The following is a 23,411-nucleotide window of genomic DNA, read 5'->3' as shown; positions in this document are numbered from 1 at the left end:
CTTTTTGCAGACACGTCATACAAGGCAATTTTCCACATTCTTGGGTAGATGCAAGTGTTGTGACTGTATTAGGACAGAAATGCCTGAGTCTTCAGTACCACAGCATATGAGGTACATATTTCATGGAAAACATTGTGTAAGCATCTGCAGTACATGTCTGTACAAGAGCAGAGCTGCTCATTGCATCTTTCCTATGGTTTGTTATAGTTTTTTTAATTAAAACATTTTGGATTTTGAGAGACTGTGTTTACTGATATTAATTAGAACATCTACTTACTTTTATAGCTGTCATTGAGATAGATATAAATGGAATGAAAAGTATGAGGCTCAACAGAAATGAATTACAAAAATGTCCAATTCAGTATTTACATTGGTTCCCGAATGCTGTGGATTCACGGATGCAACCAAAGCTACCATGCCCATGTTATATTCTTCTTTATATTGCTTGCAGATGCTATATTTTTATATTGCGTGACAAGGTAAAATGAAGATAGCAAATTGGAAGCTTGTTAAGCAATAAACTTGCTTTTCTATTGACTTGCTATACTTCCCATTATGCCACTAACTTTACAGCTTTTTATACCAGTTTTTACATGTTAGTGTAAAGAAATGAATCACAAAGTACAGCATAACTTTTCATAGGCAAGATTGTCATAGAAAGCAACACTATTCTCAACATTATTTTTGTGTTACCGCTGTCCAAGAAGTTGGAGACCCAAGAGTTCCCTTCTGGGCAGCGGTAAACTGTTGTATTTTCTTGATTTCAAAGCTAGTTGTACAGTCAGGGGCATTGACAGCAGTGGGAGGAGAGAGTGAGTTCAAATCATTGTCTGTCTTAAATCTAATTTTATTCACCCAAATCCCCATCTATTCTCCACCATCCCCAAATTTTGCAAGCAAAGAAATTGCATTTTTCTTGCAATATCTTAATTAATGCCACACAAGTTCTGTCAAATATCTCACATAACTATTTTTTGAGTTCAACACTGGGAACACATTGAAGACCCATTTAAAATAAAGGCAATACAGATGTCCATGGTTAATATCACTATTATTTTTACATTATTTTGGTGCTGTAATGATTCTAATATTCTTTCCAAATTTGAAAATATTTGTTGTTTCCATTCTTCATTTATTTATTTCCAGCTCCAAATCTAGTTTCATTGAAAAAATAGCTGTATGGGCAGTTAAATAGACTGTAAATTGTCAATTGCTGGTTTTGTGGTTTTGCTTTTTGGCCCAGTTGGTCTTCACTGTCGATCATGAGATTTTGTAACCACCATCACCACTTGTTTGGATGCTGTGAGGGATTGAACCAGCAGGGAAAAAGGGAGACAACAAAAATAGGGAAAGACAAATAAAAATATATGGAGGTGAAAGATAAGAAAACAATGGGGATTGTAATAGAGAGAATGCATTCCATCAATGGGGAGAAAAGGAAAAATAATAGAGAAACGGAATGGTACAGATATATACAGCACAGAACCAGCAGCAACAACAGAAAAGGAAGAGTTCCTTTTCACCAGGAACTGCTGGACAGTGAGTATAAACTAATAATAGTATTGGTGTAGCAATGCCTACTTGTCAGCTTTTGTTGATCAGCATCAGTTCTGTCCCACTGCACTTTCCATGCAGGTTTTCTTTCCATATATCAGCACATGTTCAAGGCTGTTCTTGAGTTTTCTGGGGGCTCTGTTTTTATGATTGGATTTGTATGTGTACTTCGGCTGACTTTCTCGATCAGTTTTCATGGTTCTGATCTGGGTGGATTCATTTTATTTCCAGTTTCCCAGCCTTCTGACCCAGTTGCTTCCTGTTGCTTTGCTAAGTTGTTTATTATTAAGAGGAAATGTTATTGACAGGCTCACAGCAAGGATTCTCCTATTGTGATTCTAACAGAATACTGAATAAGGCTTCATTCTGGATCACTGACAAGGACAGATCCTTCTTGTCTGACTGCATTAAAAGAGGTTTTTACATTCAGTTCTGTGGGGCATCAGCTCCTGGTGCATGGGTTTCCCACAGCAAGCTAAAATAAATTGTTTGCCTATGAGGAAGAGCAAAATTAGTAGGTTTATTTTGGGATTGTTCCCACTGTATAAAATTTTTGCATTGGGAACTGGCACCCTTAACTAAGCCAAATGTAAGTGCAACCTTAAAAATGTGTCTAGTTTGCTGCTGGCCTTGGTGTATCTAGAGCTAGCTGTGTATTGAGAGCTGACACATTAGCATGGCACTAACCCAACATTAAAGAAGCTTAAGAATAGCTTCTGGAGGAAGACTGCGACTTACTTTGGTGCATTTTAAGTACAAAAACTACATATTTAATAAATTCATTTCCACTTAGACATTGAACAGGATGCATTAATCCCAGCTTTCACATAAGGGAACTAAAATGGTCTGAGGAGTCAAACATTTATTGGAGATGCAACTAAATCCTTTAATCAATGAATGGAAGATTTTTCAACTTCACAAATTATTGCTCATTCATTTGAGATTGGATTTGAAATGACAATGGGTGCCTTTTACAAAATCTTGAGTTATACATGCATCCAAAAGACCTTTTGTCCAACTTAGCTATAGAGGAAAAAAGCTTCTGGCTGTGTTTTCAATGATTCTGCAAGTATCCCACCATTCTGTAGATCATTAATTCTTCAAGTTAAGAAGCACATCCAAGTGAACAGCTTTTAGTATGCATGGAAGTAAAAGCAAATGGTCAAAAAGGCATAACTTGAGGTCCTGCGAATGCTGAGATGCATTTGTTGTATATACTACTCTCCATTGGAACCACTTGTTCATTGATACAGACCAGCACTCCTGAATCTACAAATTGTAGCTATGTGTCAAGAAACCTTTTTAGAACTATTGTGTAAAGGAAGCAGAAGCAAAATATATTCTGGTTTTACAAAAGAGGGATTTGGGTGTCCGAACCTACTTGCCCTCCACGTATAGCAGGTGCTAAAGCAAAAAGTTCTTCTCATTCTGTGGACAGACCAGAAAATCACTTGCAGTCTCTCCCACTCTGCATTTTGATGAAGTCCTTCATGTTCCAGAGAGTGAGCTCAATTGAATTATTTGCCAACACTCTCTGCTCATACTTATCATTTGCAAAAAGCATTTTAGAGCAGGGACCTGGTCTCAATCCTGACCTCAGGCATTGTCCATGCAGAATTTAGATGTTTTCTTCTGTAATTGCATGAACCTCTTCCAGGTGCTCCAGTTTCCTCCCAAATCCCTCATGCTCGTTTGTTAATTGGCTGCTGTAAATTATCCCTTAGTGTAAGTTTATCACAGGAAGAATAAAAAGTTGGAGACAAGAGAGACTGCAGATGCCGGCGTCTGAAGCAAAAAAACAAAGTGCTGGAGGAACTCAACGGGTCAGGCAGATCTGTGGAGGCAAAGGGATAGTCAATGTATCGGGTCAAAACCCTGCATCAGGACTGAGAGTGTAAAGGGCAGGTAACCAGTATAAAGAGGTAAGGGGGAGGGTGAGGCAGGAGCTGGCAATCAATAGGTGGATCCAAGTGAGGAGGGGTTGATGGGCTTGTTTGAGAGAATAACTTGCAGGGGTACAGGGAGATCGGGAAAGGGACTAATGGAATTAATCCCTGGAAGCCATCATGGACCTGATGGCCGAAGGCCTCCTTCTGTGTCATTATAAGAGAAGTTTTGATTAATCCGTGCCCCTCTGAATGCTGAGCCATGACATCTCTTAGTGTATTTTCCTGGTGGATTGTCCACTACTTTTATCATCCTTCGCTTAATCTATAGACCCACTAAACCAGTACAGTTGGTTAGAAGAACATTAAAATTTGCCACCAATGTGTATGTAAAATGCAAAACAACCTTATGTTTGGCCTCTGGTTTTGTTAAGAGCTGTTGCCCTTTTAATTTTCTTGTATTTCAATTTATTCTTATTATCTTTATGTAAAACTGTAATTAATTTCCCGAAAGTGAAATGAATTGATATAAAACTGAATAGTAGCATCTCACTTTAATGCTCAGATTTCTAATCCCAGCAGTGGTAGCACTGCACCAGGAACCTGAATTAATAAAACTGTTCTCTTTTCATATCGTAAGATATTCCCACATATGTTAGGATCGTTGCAATTATAAGATCTTTGTTCACTTAATAAGAGTCTTTGATGAAATTGTGCTATTTTTCTTTTTAAAACAGCAAGGATCTGGAAAGCTAGTGAGTGGAAGATGCAAAGAATGTAGCAAAACATCCCAAGGTGCTTCACAGAAGAGTTATCAAGTAAAATTTGACAATGAACTACATAAGGCATTATTAGGGCAGGATCCTAAAGGAGGAAAGTGAGACAGAGACAGAATCCTAATTTAAACACAAAATATTCATATTGCAGCATCACAACCTCCCATGTCTTTAGAATGTTGAAGGAGCAATAACATGTGTGCCATTCAGCACATTAAAACTGCTTGCTTTGAATGAAATAATCAAACTTTGCTTTTGTATAAATGTTCTATTGTGTAATCCATTACAAGTTATTCCCACCAACAAAGAAATGAACAGAATTCTGTTTTTTCTTCACTGCAACTGTTGTGCCAGTCTGGTATGCAAGCATTGTGTACTTCCATTTATCTCTCAACCACACAGCTTTTCAGCATGTCTGTTAAATATGTGGGTGTCTGCTAATTGCCTGCTGTGATTATCATTTATGGATTGACAAATTCTGTCAGCCATGACAGTGATCAAGTTAACTATTATTCTACCTGATGTACATTTTTCGTTTTTCTACTGTCTGATGTTATCAAGACACATATGTTTTGGTAACTTAAACACATGGAAAATGAAAATTGAAATATATGCAGAAATTAAGTACTTGTTGTCACATATTTAGGCACTTCTCTCTGTTACTCATCATATTACAGAAGATTGATTTTGCCACCTTCTTCCTCCCTCCTATCTTCCCATCACGTGTTTTGTGTAAGCAGTTTTTTTTCTCAATTTATTGGCAATTCACATATTGCAAGCTGTTTATTCCATGATCTTAGAGTCATAGAGTCATACAGCACAGAAACAGGACCTTTGGCCCAACTCGTCCACGCCAACCAAGATTTCCACCTGAGCTAGTCCTATTTGCCTACATTTGGCCCATTTTTCTCTAAAACTTTACTATCCATGTAGCTGTCTAAATGTCTTTTAAATGTTGTAATTGTACCTGCCTCCACAGTTTCATCAGACAGTTCATTCCATCTACCCACCACCATCTGTGTGAAAAAGTTACCTCTTAGGTCCCTTTTAAATCTTTCCCCTCTCACCTTAAATCTATGCTTTAGACACCCCAACCCTAGGAAAACTAATGTGCCCATTCAATTTATTTATCCCTCATGATTTTATATACCTCTACAAGGTAACTCCCCAGCCTCCTATGGTCCATGGAACAAAGTCCCAGTCTATCCAGCTTCTCCTTGTAACTCAAGCCCTCCAGTCCAGTAACATCCTACATGGGACATTGGTGACCAGAATTGCACACAATACTCCAAGTGTGGTCTCGCCAATGGCATGTACAGTTGTAACATGACGTTCCAATGCCCTGACTGATAAAGGCAAGCATACCAGATGCCTTGTTCACCACCCAGTCTACCTGTGTCTCCAGTTTCAGGGAACTATGTACCTGTACCCCTAGGTCTCTCTGTTCTACAACACTCTCCAGGGCCCTACCATTTACTGTGTAAATCCTGCCCTGATTTAACTTACCAAAGTGCAACACCTCGCACTTGTCCAGGTTAAATTCCATCTGCAATTCTTTGGCCCACTTCCCCAGTTCATCTGGATCCCATTGTAATCTTAAATAACGTACTGTCCATTATACCATCACTTTTAGTGCCATCTGCAAACTTACTAACCATGCCAACTATATATTTTCCTGGATCTGTTTAGTAATGTGCTCTAGATCTCAGTTTCCCCCATATGAAGATCCTTAATATCCCTAACAGTTGAGATCAGAGGTGAAGAGATGTTCTCTACTAATATTTTATGGTGCAGAATTGACCACTTTAGATTAAACAACCAAACTTGGAAAATATAACCAGACATTTCTATTTACATTATGTGCTATGTGTTTCCAGTAGAGTCAATGGTAAATGATTGTCTGCTATGAATTTGGTCCAAAAAAAATGCAAAGCTTCAAAGAATGTATTTCTGAATAAAACTGAATCGATCATTTCAGAACTTATTTGGGTTCAAAACAATTTGGTATTTATTAAAGTGAAAAATACTGTCTAATGGAACAATTGGAATTTAATTCCAGCTATTTGTCAGTTATAAGAGCTGCACCTTCCGTGTTTGTACAGCTAAAACAACTAAAGGGAGCACTTAAATATCAATCTTGATGCAATGAAACTTTCTGAAGTGTTTTGTAATGAGGATTGGACACAGAGTGGGAACCAGGAGAAAATTTTGACTAGATTGAATTATGACATATTGCAGGCATTGTTTCATTCCTGGATTATGAAATTCACTATTTATTTTTCAGATGTAAGTGACCAGTTAGTTGAAGTAATCGGTTTGGAAGGGGCCATGGAAATGGGACAGATCTACACTGGGTTAAAAAGTGCAGGGAAAAGGCTGGCACAATGCTCCTTGGTAACTATCAGGTATGAATCAATCTATCTCAACAGTCCTACAAGGTATGGCAGTGTAGATGGTTTGAGGTTATTAAGCAGCACTATGTTTAAATGCTGACATATCAAAATCTACCAGACCTTTTTCAAGGAAGCCTATAGTCTTAAATCCAGCAATGATAAACTGTAGTCCGTGGTTGCCTGATGAAGGCTGATTTAGTCATCTTATGCACCAGGCAGAGGGAATAATCAACTGAGAGAGCCAGCCTTGCCAAGTTATTTCTGGCAACAATAATGAAGTCTTCTGAATTTCTTGTGCTGCTTGTTATTCCCATTCCTGCCTCAGGCTCATTAAAGCCTAGAATTAATGCAAAAATATTAAAATGAAAAATCTGTGAAGTCTTTGGGCCAGACTGAAAACTTTTGGGGTAAAGAGAAAGTTTTAAATTGCCTTTATGTGTGTAAGTATGTGTTTTTTTAAATATTTAGAATACCTTTTTAATACAGTATTTCTAAGGGATTTTTAACCAAACATCTGAAGCCTTTTTAACATCTTCTTAGGTTTAATTTATTTTTAATAACTGGATGCATGTTACCGATCTTTACCTGAAGATTTTACAGAACATACCTGGGTATTACAATGCAGAACTAGGAGACAAGCTGGAGCTCAAACACTGGCCTTCCTGATCTTTTTTTTCTTTTGTGCATCATTTTTCTGAATCTGGGCACCACTGGCAAGTTGGCACTTATTATCCTTCCTTAATTGCCCTTGATGAGCCACCTTCTTGGACTGCTACAGTCCTTGTTGTGAAGGAGCTCTCTCAGTGCTTTTGGGGAGGGAGTTTCAGCATTTAGATCTAGTCATGACGAAAAACTGAGTCAGCAATGGTATGTGAATTGAAGGGAAACCTGCAGATGGTCCCTGTTAATTTTTATGGTTAAAGCTCAAGGGTTCTGGAGATACAGTCTGAATAGTTGAGGCAAATAATGAAGTGCCTTCTGTAGATGGTACACACCACATCCACTGTGTGCTAATGGTAGAAGGAATGAATGTCTAAGGTGGTGGATGGACCACCAATCAAACAGACTGCTTTGTCCTGGATGGTGTTGATCTGCTTAAGAATTGTTGGAATTGTACTTGTCCAGGCAAGCAGAGAGTATTCCATTACACTCCTGACCTATGCTTTGTAGATGGCAGAGAGGCTTTGGGGTATCTAGAGGTGAGTCAATCACCACAGAATAGTCATCTTCTGCTCTGCTCACATAGTTACATACTTATATGGCTGGCCTTGTTGAACTTTTGATCAGTGGTGATCCCATTGATATTGATGTTGGGGGAGTCCATGATAATAATGCTCTGAAATATAAAGGGTAACCTGTTGGACTGTCTTGTTGGAGATGGTCATTGCCTGGCATTTTTTGGCACAATTGTAGAACAGCCCATTTATTTGAACAGGGTCACTGGCCTTGAATGCAAAGGTAACTGTTTTTTTTACTCAATCTTCATGTTTTTAATTAATTTCTAGCACTTTAAAGTACATTACAAGTTTTATCATGTTTGTATTTTTTGTAATAGTCTTTAGTTATAAATCCATACTACACATTAACATTTGTCAATGTCTCTGATTATCAGTGACCACCGTTAAAAACTGGCTTTGATAAAGTAAGCTGTCAAACGGCAACCAGGCCCTTCTGGGAGTGGGTCTAATTGCTGTTTGCAGGTGACTCTACCTCATGGTAAAGCTCCAGCAGCCAGGACACCTGAATGACTGGGCTCCCATAATTGAGGCTAAGGGAAAACCATGGAAGACAGATCAGATAGAACAGAATCCAACCCAAACTGTTAAGGAGGTTTACAATGAATAAAGACACACAATGCAAATCAGCAGCCAAAGGACATTTTGCGTCTGCCAACTAACAACAATTGCTCTGAGCTAACAGGGAAAAGTTTTATGATTTGCAGCTGGATAAAACATCCAACTTAAAACACAGGAACAACATTGCTACTGATTAATTTCTAGTTAGCAATGCAATATCAGTTTATGTGCTGCACACATGAGTCAAACAGTTTAGCCATCGGGAGCAATATCATCTTCTTTCACACTGAATAACACACAGTATGTTGCTTCATGTTGAATTTTAAGAATGCAATACTAATAAATGCCTGGTCCTGATCCTGTCTGGCATTAACTGGCTATATATATCTTTTGGTGCTTTAATGCTTACATCAGGCATAGGCGTAATTAAAAATGAGGCATTAATTATAGCACATACTGAATGATTTGAAGAGAAATAGATGGCCAAAGCTGTGGCTGTACTTGAGGAAGAACCAATATTGCTGGCTGTTGTTTCACATGAACAATTAGGCCAATCATTAGTGCGGGGAACACTGAAGGTCTGCAAAGGGATTTGGATAGGTCAAATGACTGGCTAAGTATTTGAAAGATGGTGTATTGTGTGCTCAAATTGATGGGAGGAAAAGAAAAGCAGAATATTACTTAAATGGAGAAAGACTATGCAATGCTGTAGTACTGAGGGATCTGGGTAATGTTATATATGAAACACAAAGTTAGAATATGGATAAGAAAGTAATTGAAAAGAAAACTGGAAATCTGGCCTTTATTGCAGAGAGGATGAAATATTAAAATGATCATTGGAGTTTGAAAGAATGAGAAGTGATATTATTGAAACAAAATTCTAAGCAGGCTTGAAGTAGTAGATGGTGAGATGATCTTGCTCCTTACTGGAGGGTCTGGAATCATATAGAGGCCAGATGGGGTAAGGATGTAGATTTCATCTATTCGCTGCCCAGACATTTCAGCCTGATTGCCACCATGACACTGGGAACCTAATTCAAGTTTTTTTTTCAATTATTCATTCATAAGATATAGATGCCCCAGGAACTTTGGGAAATTGAACAGTGAATGCCTCATGCCCACAGACTGTGAATGTATAAATAAAAATCAAGAAGGCACCTTGAGCCTCAATATAGGGTAGATGGTATTCACATTCATCTCATTCTGTGCTGCATCGGCTTTGCCAGCTGTCAAAAGGAAGTCAAATACAGTGTTATTTGCCTACAAACTTAATTACTTACATTGGGTTTTCTTTCACTTTTATTTTCCTTTCCCTCCCTCTGCATTGTAAACTTTTCAAGTTAATTTTGAAACTTCTTAAAAGGCTAAAACAATATTTGCATCAATGTTCAGTAATCTCTTCACATTTAAACTTCCCTCCAGATTTTCACATCTGCTGGTGCAGATCCAAAGCTTATAAAGAGTTATTCAAATGAGCAGAACCACAAAACTGGACAAGTGCCTTAATGCATTGTGAATAAGCTGTTCCTGGCATGAATGTAGAGGTCATATAAGATCAGAGATTAAATATAAAGACATTGAAAGATTTTTGCTGTAGTTTTACAAGGAGTTTAAATTAGTTCTCTTGTGACGTGTTATTTATTCCTTTGTTTTTCAGAACCAGCAAGTTCCTACCAATGCAGATTGATGGAGAACCTTGGATGCAAACCCCTTGCACGGTCAGGACATGTTGATGGTGAAATTTATTCCTGCTAGAAAAAATGTTAGACAGGCACTTAAATTAGCAAGGCATAGAAGGATACAGAGCTAATACAGGCAAATGGGATTAGTGTAGATGGTCAAAAATATTTTCACAAATATGGTGGGCTAAAGGGCCCATTTCAGTGCTGTATTCGAGATAAAACTACCTAAAGTGATGCAAAAATTCATTTTTAAATGAAGATGGTGAAATATGAGTTTACATAGCTCTGCCCAGGCATTCAAAAACTATATAAAAAGTAATTAAAAATATTTAAAATTTTAACAACTTTGTAAAATTAAAAATTAGAGTATTTATACTGCAAAACATTTTTACACAATTAAAAACATTTAAGCAAACCCATTTAATTCAAATACATGTACCCATCTCCCTTGGAGCCATTCCTCTCTTTTCAGATGAATGAACTCCTTTAACTGCATCAGTTCTAACTGGGCACAGGCTCTGCAAGAATTGTGTGGGGGAGTTGTAGCAAGTTCACTCTCCTTCACTGGACTCCATGAGGAGTGCAACATCGGATCACAGCTAGAATTCTTCAGCAGAGCATGTGTGAGTTTCCAAATTCTTTTCTGGGTATTTACTCTTTTTAAATGCTGGTTTCAATGTTTTCCTATAACTGCAGAATTGTTAAGTTTATGTGACTATATTTTCATTTTCTCTGAATCCCAGAGATAATTTCAGGTTTTGTATTGCAAGTCTTAGCAGTACAAACAGGACTATTGCAAGACTGCAGATTTCCAGGGAAAGCTTAACACTTGACAATCTGTCAAACAGCATTTTCAAGTATGGTGTTATAAAAGAAAGGGCAGAAGAGTTTAAACATTGAAGTATTTGACTTGGAAACAAACAGGTAAATTGTGATACCTTTAGGCCGTGCGGATGACTGAAAAATAATAATTCTAATTTCAGCTGTTTTAATTCCTATCACAAATACAACAGTCAACACAAATACAACACTCCCAAAGCAACTCATTATGTAAAACACTTTGAAATATTTCAGTGTGTTTGATGCTCCATATGTGCAAGTATTTTTATTCAATACTGCTTTCCTATGAATAAACAACAAAGGGAAGGTCATCCTTTCATACAGAGTTTGAGAATCAAACCAGTCTCTAATTATAAATAGTTGCATAGAATTTGGAGTGAAAATTGCCAACTGTCTTGTTCATGTGGAAAAATAGGGTGTTAGGCATATGAATGTTTTTTTCCTTTGGACTTTTTATAATCTGAGTATGCCCCAGAGCACTTACAATTAATTAAGTGGAATGTTGTAAAGTAAGAAGTGTGACAGCCAATTTGGACACTTCAGGTCCTCCAAACAGCAATGTGATATTGATGAGGTAATCTTGAAAAGCCAAACCGAAAGTCTTTTAATCACATCCAAACACAAATCTATGGCCTGCCAGTGACATTCGTGAGAGGAAGAGGATAAGGATGTTTCCACCCCAAAGCATGGGAATAGAAGTTGGACTTCGTGTCTCTTGTATCTGTTCCACTATTCATGGCTGATCTACATCTTTATCTCCATCTTTGGTTTCTCTAGAATCTTTTCTTCTCCTTCCCACTGTAAATGATTAATTCTCTAAAAGTGGTGACACAGGTAGAGTCATAGAGTCATAGAAGCTGTTCCTGAATCGTTGAGTGTGGGACTTCAGGATCGTTGTATGTGGGTCTTCAGGCTCCTGCACCTCCTCCCTGATGGTACTAATGAGAACAGGGCATGTCCCGGATGGTGAGCGTCCTTAGTGATGGATGCTGCCTTCTTGAGGCACCACCTCTTGAAGATGTCCTCAATGGTGGGAATGGTTGTGCCCGTGATGGAGCTGGCTGAGTCTGCAACCCTCTGAAGCCTCTTTCGATCCTGCACATTGGAGCCTCCGTACCAGGCTGTGATGCAACCAGTTAGAATTTCTCCACTGTACGTCTATAGAAATTTGTAAGACTCTTTGATGATATACCAAATCTCCTCAAACTCCTAGCAAAGTAGAGCCGCTGGCGTGCCTTCTTCATGATTGCATCAATGTGTTGGGCCCAGGATAGATCCTCCGAGATGTTGACACCCAGGAACTTGAAGCTGCTCATCCTTTTCACTGCTGACCCCTCAATGAGGACTGATGTGTACTCTCCCGACTTCCCTTTCCTGAAGTCGACAATCAGTTCCTTGGTCTTGCTGATGTTGAGTGCGAGGTTGTTGTTTCGACTCCATTCAATCAGCCGATCTATCTCACTCCTGTACGCCTCCTTGTCACCATCTGAGATTCTACCAACAACAGTGGTGAGATTGCATCTGGAATATTGTGTACAGTTCTGGTCACCATAGCATAAGAAGGATGTGATTAAGCTAGAGAGGGTGCAGAAAAGATTCACGAGGATATTGCCAGGACTGGAGGGCTTGAGTAGTAAGAGACTGGATAGGCTGGGACAGTTTTCCCTGAAGCAAAGGAAGCTGAGGGTTGACCCTATAGAGGTTTATAAAGTCATGAAGGGAATAGCTAAGATGGATGATCACAGTCTTTCACCCTGGGTAGGGGAGCATAAAATAAGAGAGCATAGGTTTAAGGTGAGAGGGGAAAGATTGAAAAGGAACCTGCGGGGCAACTTTTTCCATGTAGAGGGTGGCAGGTGTATGGAATGAGCTGCGAGAGGAAGTGGTTGAGGTGGGTACAATTACAACATTGAAAAGACACTTGGACAGGTATGTGGATAGCAAAGGTTTAGAGGTATATGGACCAAATGCAGGCATGTGAGACTAGTTCAGGAAGACACCTTGGAGGGCGTTGATGAATTGAACCAAAAAGCCTGTTTCTTTGCTTAGGACTCTATTATTGCTTGGCTCAGCAGTATGGAAATACCACTGGATTTCCTCACCCTGACTGCAGCTGAGTTAGAGTTTAACCCATAACCTATCTTTGGTATAGAATTGATGTTGCCTCTCAATTGGTACCAAGAAATAAAAGACCTCCAGTATCTAGATTCCTCAGAGTGGACTGTAGGACTCAATGAGCCAATGAATATTGCTTACAGGTAATTGAGCAGGGTGGCAACAATCACACCTACCTCTGCGGAGCCACAAGGTAGTTCAAAGTCAAATTTTAGATGGGATTTTGGCATTGTGCTGAGTACTTCTGATTATATCTTGCATGAAGGTAGGCAGAAAGGTCTCCAGAAATCAAATGTTATTTTGTCTGAAATGCAACTAAATTTTCAATCTATTTCATATTTCTGGCTTATTTCACTGCCAGCAAAAACAGTGTTAAGCTTTTAGACTATTGAAGTTGATCAAATATGACTTGATTATTGTCAGTGTTAAGTATCCATTTATGCTTGAGAGTTTCCAATAAATTAGCATAGATGGAGGATCAAACTTGCACTTCCACAGCAACATGTCTTCTACACACCCATTAGGAATTATATAGCTGATCATCAATTTGTAAATTTTGTGTGGATGCAATCACTGGAAATTTTAATAATGTAATTTATAATAGACCTCCATCCAATAGTATTTCCTGAACTAAGGGTATTAAACTATTGGACAAGCTACATGGACCAGGCTAAATGATTCACTCCTGCTCTTATGTTCCTGAGATTGACAAGCTGAAGAGTGGTCAGTGGAGAAGAAACATGTCAAAGTGAAATTGAGCAGCTGGTTAAAACAATGTTACAAACCATGTGCAGTCTGTCCTGTAGATGACTATACTGGCCCATTACATCTCCTGGAAAAAGGTTAAGTAAGGGTTTTCTCCTGATATTCAAACAATTGTTCAATTTGTTCCTTAATTTGTTCTTCATCCTTGACTGATGAGTTCCTTGCCAAAACATTTCCAATTTATTCTCAGTATTAGAATTATCAGATTTCAACATCTCTTCCTGCATTCACTGTTATAACCTTTGACTTTTCTGCACTTAAAATTTATCTACTCTGTTGGAACATTTAATTGGCATAGCATTAATTGCCTCTGGTTTTCAGGTTATGAAATGACATTTTCAGGGTGAATTTCACTTGCTGCTCCCACATGAGTCAGAGGCGATATTGCCTATGCCCTAGGAATTCAACACAGTTGTAGGATCCTATTTCAATTTCTGAACAGCAGAATATATGGATTGGGCTTGGCAGTGGTTCTTTAAGAGATAGTCTCTGGCAACTCAAAAACAAGTACATTTTTGGTATAAAAGTGATTTTTCATGCAGCAGGAGGAACATCAGTGCCTCAAAAATCAATTAATGACTTTTACCTTTTTGTTGACCTTAAATGAGGATTAACTCCAGTTTAAATTCTTTACATACCTGCAATGGATGAACTGTATACCACTCCTTTCAATAAATTGTTTGAAATGTGACCAATGGTTCAGGACTGAGATCTCCCATGAAAACAGTTTGGGGTGCTCACTACAATCATTAGCTAGCCACAAGGCACCTTTTCCATGGAATAATAGCATGGTACAGCACAAAAAGGAGCTGTTCTGACCATCAGGCTCAATCCTGTGAAAGTACCACTCAGTAACTCCAGCTGCTCTGGCTTTCCTTATAGCAATGTAATCCATTTGCCTTTCAAGTGCATCTGTTTCTACTCCCCTTGCAGGTAGTATAACCCATATCATAAAATTTGTATTATATTAAAATAATGATCATTATTATATGATATGATAATACAATACAATATATATCATACTATATGTTGGGAGAACAAAACCTCCTGGATTTGTTCTTATGTAGATGTTTTAATTAAACTTTCCGGGATCTGGATATGTTTGGCAAGGCCAGCATTTATTGCTGGTCTCTAATTGCCTTTGAGAAGTTGGGGATGAGCTGCGTTCTTGATCCATTACAGTCTGGCAGATACTTTCACAATGCTGTTGAGTAGAGAGTTCCAGGATTTAGAACTAGTGGCAATGAAAGACCAGAGATATATTTCCTAGTCAGGATGGAGTGTGACATACAGGAGAATCTGCGGATGTTGGTGTACCTCTGCATCTGCTGCCTTAGCCCTCCTTGGTAGTAGATATCATGGGCTTTGGAGGTGTTGTCTGAGTAGCAAGGGTGAGTAATGGCTATGCACCCGTGGAAGAGGGAATGAATGTTTAGGATGGTGGATAAGGTGCCAATGAATTGGAATTGGTTTATTATTGTCACATGTACTGAGGTATAGTGAAAAGCTTGTCTGGCATAGCATTCATACAGATCAATTCATTACAGTGCATTGAAGTAGTACAAAGTAAAACAATAACAGAATGCAGAATAAAGTGTAACAGCTACAGAGAAGGTGCAGTGCAGGTAGACAATAATGTCATAACGAGGTAGATTGTGAGGACAAGAGTCAATCTTATCATACTAGGGAACAGTTCAATAGTCTTATAACAGCAGGGTAGAAGCTGTCCTTGAGCCTGGTGGTACATGCTTTCAGGCTTTTGTATCTTCTGCCTGATGAGAGGGGAGAGAAGAGAGAATGTCCAGGGTAGGTGGGGTCTTTGATTATGTGTGTCCGATGATGGATGATGGCTACCTTACCGAGGCAGCGAGAAGTATAGACAGAGTCCATGGAGGGGAGGCTGGTTTCCGTGATGTGCTGGGCTATGTCCACAACTCTCTGCAGTTTTTTGCGGTCCCAGGCAGAGCAGTTGGCATACCAAGCTGTGATGCATTCAGATAGGATGCTTTCTATGGTGCATCTATGAAAATTGGTAAAGGTTGATGCCAAATTTCTTTAGCCTCCTGAGGAAGTAGAGGCGCTGGTGTGATTTCTTGGCCATGGCATCTATGTGGTTGGACCGGAACAGGCTATTGCTGATGTTCACTCCTAGGGAATTGAAGCCCTCAACCCTCTCGACCTCAGCACCATTGCTGTAGACAAGTGCATGTCTACTGTCTACTGCCTCCCTTCCTGAGGTCAATGACCAGCTCTTTTGTTTTGCTGACATTGAGGTTGTTGTCATGAAACCATGTCACTAAGCTCTCTATCTCCTTCCTGTACTCTGACTCATCATTGTTTGAGTTTTGGCCCATTACAGTGGTGTCATCTTCAAACTTGTAGATGGAATTAGAGCAGAATCTGGCCACACAGTCATGAATGTATAGGGAGTAGAGTAGGGGGCTGAGGACGCAGCCTTGTGGAGCACCGGTGTTGAGAATAGTCATGGCGGAGGTGTTGCTGCCTATCCTCACTGATTGTCCTGGATGGTGTTGAGCTTCATGAGATTTGTTGGAGCAGCATTCATCTGGGCAAGAAGAGACTATTCCATTACATGCCTGACTTGTGCCTTGTAGATAATAGAAAGGCTTTGTTGTGTCAGATAGTGACTCATTTGCAGTATGATACCCAGTTTCAGACATGTTCTTGTAGTCATGGCATTTATGAGGATGCTCTAGTTAGGTTTCTAGTCAGTCATGTCTCCCAGGATATGGGGCACACAGCAGTGGTAGTGCTACTGAGTGCCAAGTGTAGGTGGTTGGATTCTGCCTTTTGGAGATGATCCTCCCAAACGAAGCAAGGACAGAGTTCCTCCGGTCCTACCTTCTAACTGACCAGCCTAGCATTCAATGAATCAGAACTTCCAGCAAGTCCAGCAAGATTCTATCATCAGACACACATTCCCCTCCATTCCCTTTCAGCATTCCAAAGGGATTGCTCCCTTCATGACTCCCTGGTCCATTCTTCATCTCCACCAACCACTCCCTATATTACCTTTCCAAGCAATCCGCAGGACTTGCAACAACTATCCTTTCACCTCTCTCCTTCCTGCCATCCAGGGACTCAAACATTCCTTCCAGGTGAAGCAGTGATTCACTCGCACTTCTTCCGATCTAGTGTAGTGCATTCAGTCTTCATAATGTGGTCACCTCTACACTGGAAAAACCAAATGGGTCCACAGGAGTGAGCGTGAGCTTTCTCTTTCCTGCCACTTTGATTCCACTCTGTCCTTTCTGTCTCTGGTCTTCTGCAGTATGACAATGAAGCCCAATGCAAGCTTGAGGAACAATACCTTAGTTTTCATCAGGGCATGTTGCAGCCTTTCCAGATTCAATGTTGAATTCTCCAACGAGATAACTTGTTGTTTCTTTCTATCTGAATCAAAACTGGCCACTTTTAATGTCATGATTTTGACTCAAGTTTTTTTTTCTATTTGTATATTCTGGCTTGCTGAGCATGCTTCACTGCATTGCTGTTAAGAAGCTGCAGAGAGTAGTGGACTCTGCCCACTACATGATGGGCACATCCCACCCCACCTTTGGTAGTATCTACAGGAGGCACTGCCTCAGGAAGGCAACTTCAATCATCAAAAATCCCCATCATCGGGGCCATGCCATCTTTTCGCAACTACCACTGGGCAGGAGGTACAGAAGCCTGAAGTCCCATGCCACCAGGTTCAATAACAGTTATTTCCCTTCAAGCATTCTGTTCTTGAACCAACTGGCAAAACCATAATCACTATAGTTTAGCAACACTATGATCACTTTGATCACTTTGCACTAAAATGGACTTTGTTTTTTTATTGTTCTGATTGTGTTGTTTCTTGTAAAAGTTGTGCATAATTTATGTTTAATTTATGTTTTTCTTGTGAATCTTATGATGCTATGTGCCCGTGCATATGTGTACTTGTGCATATGATAATAAACTCGACATTGACTTTGATAACACATTACACAGATAAAGAAGTATCATGCTTGTTATTGCCCCCATTGACCCATATGGATTTACCATATCAGAATTATTTCCTTTGTTCTACCTCGCCGTCCCCACCTTTTTTGCTACTGAAAACTATATTGTTTTCCTCTCTTTCCCCATTCTGGTAAAGGTCCTGGACCTGAAATATTAACTGTTTCTTTTTCCACTGATGCTGCCTGACCTGCTGAGCATTTCCACTGTTTTCTGCCTTGATTTTAGATCTCCAGCATCTGCAACTTATTGATATTTAAGGGACTGTGTAGTCCATTCCTGCCCATGTTCTTATGAAGATTTGCTGATATCAGTTACAACATCACTCCTTTTTTGTCAATCCACTATTAAGGCTATTGCCTTTCTCACTTTAAGAGCTTTTATCTATCTGCAACAAAAATGTCTTTCTTTCTGAACCCCAGAGCAATGCTCATTCAATAAATATTTTTGAAAAGTTTGCTGTTGATATTAGGTGTAACAATTTCAGTTTATGGCATTAGTCCATCCAGACTTGTTAGTAAGGACAGTAAAGGAAAAGACTTGTGATGATTAATTTTAAGTGAGAGTTAAAATAAAGGATAATTAGAATGTAGATGTGAAAATGGCTAGTACAATTTACCCACCCAGCTCTGATGATTTACCACGGTTTGCAAGCTTAATCTACTTTTCTGAGGTATGACATGGAAGATCTACCATTAAGTGTGCAGATTAGGTATCAGTGATATCATTGAGGCTTGACTGCCATTTTAACACAAAGCCATGTGCAAAAAGCTGTTGTTCCTATTTCTAGTTCACACTTGACTCTCATCCTCACCAGGCCACAATGGTGAAAAGAGGAATTGGGACCAAAAGCATCCTAGAAAATTAAGACTCTTCCTTTAGGTCCTGACTGGGATTATCCTGCTAGTCAAATTCCCTCCCATATTCAGATCGAAAGCTGATAGAGTCAATGCAACTGATGTGTAAGAGTTAAAATCTCATCCTGTGTGGTCCCAAGTGATTTACTGTAGATTGTAGACCTTCTCACAATACCCATACCCCGTTAAAATTGCTCTCCACTCAACTAAGGCCATTGACCTAGCACTTACAATACCACACAATAACAAGATAGACAGAATTTCTGATAAAAGAATTCATGATGTGCATTTTTGTTTGCCTTCAATTTAACATGATATTGTATTAGAAATTTTCAATCAAATTAAGTGTTACCTTTTTAATAAATGTTAAAAGAAATCACACTATTTCTTTATTAGGATCCTTTAATTAATTGCATAGGGAATTCCTATAGACAGGTATGGTGACTTGAAGGATATGTAGAGCCTCACCTGCATTTTGAACAAACCATTAACATTAATGAGTCTCATGTGACCATCCCATTTTAAATTTCTCAACCCATGTAAGCAGATCAGTTTTAAAGGCTTCCACTTGAGTGTTGGAAATTCAAAAGTTGGCCAAGGATTAGCAGGATCTCATTTACTGCATTCACCATTGGCACAACAGAAATTTGAGGAACATTCAATGAACAAGACAACATCTGACCTATTTTATCCGTAGCTTCTTTACTTGGAGCCATTGAGTCTGCTGCATCGGTTAGAACCACTGACTTCAAGCCAAAATTTATTCTATGAAGAAAGTTGCCAGTTCACAGAATTGAAGATGGCTTCATCAACCTAAGTCTGTCTTTTGTATCTTTTCTTGGTGTAATTTGGGGCAATTTAGAAGGATGATTGCAAATTTAAATCATAAATGTTGAATCATTTAAAACTATTTAATAAGTTTTATTTTTACTCATAGCTGACTGCATTTCTATTTTCAGCCCTCTCTTCCATTCACCACGAGTCAAAAAAATTGGCTCTGATGAGATGATAATGTTTGTTATTATGTCATTGAATTTACAAAACAGCAGAGGTCATTCAACCCAATTCACCCATGTGATCCTACTGCAATTGAATTATCTTCTTAAATGCTATTTTCCTGATCTTTCTCCATATTTTGTCATAATTTTCCTGTTATTTCTGAAATTTGATTTTAAACTGTTACAATGTTTGTCTCAATAAACATTTACAGTCATTTACTTCATGTTTTGATAACCTTTTATGTGAAAGCATTCTTCGACTTTTCATCTTCACTCTTCCGCCTATGTTTCAGGTCTCCACGTTGCCAATTTGCCAGACTTTCCCGAATGTTATTCATTGTTTACCCTTTCATAATTCTGGAATTTTTGCTGTATCTCTTCAACCTCAATTGATTTAAACCATAAACATTTATTTACTTATTTACATCTTATTTATTATTTATGTATATGCTTATTTATTTATTTACTATTTTTATTTACACATTCATGGGTTATTAGTGATTCAGAGTCCAATGCATTTGTCATACAGGCGTACAGCATGGAAGCAGGCCCTTCAGCCCACTCTGTCTTTGCTAGCTATCAAGTATCTAACTATATGACCCCCATTTTCCAGCACTTGCCCTGCAGTTTTCTATGCCACAGCATTACAGATGCTCATCTAAATACTTCTTAATAGTTGTGAGAGTAGCTACCTCTTCCACTTCCTCAGGCATTACTTTCCAGATTTCAGTTACCCCATGGGTGAACAATTTTTTCTTTAAATCTCCTATCATCTCCTACCTTAAATCTATGCCCTCTGGTTATAAAAGCCTCTGCTAAAGGGAAAACTTTCTCACTATCTATCTATCCTATCTATTGCCCCTCATAATATTGTATACCTAATCAGGTTCCCTTTCAGCCTTCTCTGCTGTAAAGAGCAAACGGGGTAAATATTTGAAGCAGATCAAAATACAGAGCAGTGGTGCACAACTTGTTGCAGGGAGGGGAGGGACAATATGAAACTAATCTGAGGTCACTCGTATCAATGTGTACCTCTGACGAGTTCCTTGTTGCAGTCATTCTGACTGTGTTCTGACATTGAACTCTTCATGAAGTTCAACTTTGGAGCACCAGCTTCTTATAATGTCCTTTAAAAAGGAGTGTGACATGATAAATCTTTTTATACTGTATATTTCTGCAGTTTTCTTGTTTTTTTTTACATAGTGGCCCAATCATAGAGTCATACAGCATGAAAACAGGACCTCAAGCCCACCAAGTTTGCTCATCAAGCACCAATTTATACTAATTCTACACATCCCATTTTATTCTCTCCAAGTTCCCAACAACTTCCCCCAGCTTCTACCACTCACCTACACATTAGGGGCAATTTACACTGGCCAATTAACCTTACCAACCTGAACGTCTTTGTGACGTAAGAGGAAAATGGAGCACCCAGAGGAAACCCATGCAGTCACAGGAAGAGCACACAAACCCCACACAGACAGCACCAAAGGTCACATTGAACCCGGTCACAAGTGCTCTGAGCAGCAACTTTACTAGCTGCACCACTGCCCTTCTTCAGAATATTAGTTTAGAAATTCATCCTCATTAGGTGCACTGGTACCTTGTTTTGCTCTCGGGATGTGTTCCCAGGAAGGATAGCACTAAAAAGGATTATTATGGCATTGTAAAAAGAGAGATGCATTACTGATAGTGAACTGTGCAATCCCTGCTGTTGTAAATGGCAGCAGTTGACCTTGTTACCAAAGAGAAATCTCTGGGCTGGGGAGAAATGTGCAGTCAAAATAGATGTGATTAGACAGCTGGGCCAGTGGGCAAATCATGGGATTGACAGGTGGAGTTTGGTGCTAACATGGGAGCCCAGCTATTAAAGGCAAGTCTAAAACTTACTTTAGTAAGATTGTATGCAGCACAATTCTCGTAAAATCTGGTTATTCCAGAAATGACCAACATTGGTCACGCTCAATTTCTCTGGCAATGATCCAAAATGATGTATAGGGAATGACATTCCTTGCTAAACACGCATTACAGAGGTCATATTGATAGACAAGCTTGACCCATGCCAGGATGTGTCAGAAATGGTCACGATCATGTTTCACTCCAGATCTTCCAGACATCTTCTGATTACAGTGGTTTATGATATTATAGATTATAGTATATACTTCCCTCTGGTTGGTGACACAGTAATGACAGACTTAGCCTAAGATAATCACAAAATTAATTGAAAGAGCAACTGGGAAAAAAAAAGATTTAGATAAAAGCTTTCTCAAAATGTGCAACTTTCCTCCATTAGCTGTAACTGAAGCAAAATCCATAATTCTTTTAGAGACAGTTAGGTGGTACTTGAAAAGAGAGGAATGTTAAAAGCATGTGGATAGTGAGTAAAAGATTAGATTATGGAGTATAGCATAGGAGCAGACCATGCCGTTACTAATCAAGCTATTCCAGTGTTCTCCTGGCTTATCTCCCACTTTCCACCCTCCATAAACCTGAGCACATCTAAAACTCTGCTTGCTGCATCTCAGCCCACACCTCTCCATTCAGCCCATGTGTGCTAACCTGCATTACATCCCAGCAACAGCACAAGTTTAAAATTAACTGTTCTGATGGAAAAAACATCAACCTGATGTGTTGACTCTGCTTCTCCCTCCACTGACGCTGCTTGGTCTGCCGAGTGTTTCCAGCATTTCCTAATTTAATTTAAAACTCTCATCCTTGTGTTCAAATTTCTGCACAGACTCTGCTCACACACCAAACCCCTCTCCCTGCCTGTGATCTTTGCTAGTCCCATGCCCACATGCGATTTCTACATTCTATTTCTGGACTCTTGCACATTCTTGATTTCATTTGGCAGATGTTCTTCTCCTGCTCAAGTCCTAGGATCTGGAATTTTCACCTTAAACCTCCCCCCTGTCCTTCATAGAATCATAGAGTCACATAGCACAGAAGTAGGCCCTCTGGCCCACTCCATCTGTGCTGACCATTATGCATCAATCTAATCCTACATTCATCCCATTATATTCTCCCCACATTCCCTACCTTCTTTCATTTGATCCATAAAGCCAATCTCCCTCACAAAGCTATGTTTTCTGTTCGAATGCCAGCTTATTTGTCTCAGAGTGATTTTTTCTTAATAGCATTCCTGTGAAGCATCTCGGGACATTATATTACATTAACAGGACTGTATGCATACACAGCCGATGATGGGATTGCAGACTAATACGTGTTTTACTTTTTAGTTGATTCTATAGGGTAACGTTTAACTTGGTTTAGGAGTTAACCTGGAGGAGTAGATTCCTACTACCACCCTTTCATCCCATCTGTTGACCCTCTTGCTTCTGTACAGTTTCAACAGCAGACAAAGAGGCACTCAAACTAAGTCTAGTACTACTCAGTCTTAGTATTCAAATCAGCATACTTTGGTATACTTTATCTTATGTCAATTTCAAATCATTGAAATAAAATTAGCAGTATTGGTATGTTTATTACTGGGATGAAACTTTGGTCTGGTCTGTATAGATGAATATACTTGTTATATAAAAAGAAAATGCTAAAAAACACTCTGCTGGTCAAGCAGTATCAATACAAAGAGAAATAGAGTTAACATTTTAGGGTGAAGGTATTGTGTGAGAACTGAAGAAGCAGAAAAGCATTAGTTTTACATTGCAGTGTGGATGGGGATAGATGGAGGGAACAGATGGAATATCTCTGATAGGTTGAGGCCAGGGTGCCATAGAGATAAGT

The 23,411-nt window shown here is 39.1% G+C and overlaps 1 protein-coding gene across 1 annotated transcript in view; it reads left to right on the top strand.

Moving 5' to 3' along the window:
• dgkb (diacylglycerol kinase, beta) overlaps window positions 1–23,411 on the top strand; it is a 589,337-nt gene that overhangs the window by 539,384 nt on the left and 26,542 nt on the right. The window contains exons 23-24 of the mRNA XM_052015544.1: window positions 6,501–6,621; window positions 10,063–10,123. Coding sequence (XP_051871504.1) covers window positions 6,501–6,621; window positions 10,063–10,123 — 182 coding nt within the window. The remainder of the gene's footprint in view (window positions 1–6,500; window positions 6,622–10,062; window positions 10,124–23,411) is intronic.

The sequence above is a fragment of the Pristis pectinata genome, chromosome 5 (genome assembly GCF_009764475.1).
Source record: "Pristis pectinata isolate sPriPec2 chromosome 5, sPriPec2.1.pri, whole genome shotgun sequence".
Taxonomy (NCBI): Eukaryota; Metazoa; Chordata; class Chondrichthyes; order Rhinopristiformes; family Pristidae; genus Pristis; species Pristis pectinata.
This window is presented reverse-complemented; position numbering and strand designations above follow the sequence as displayed.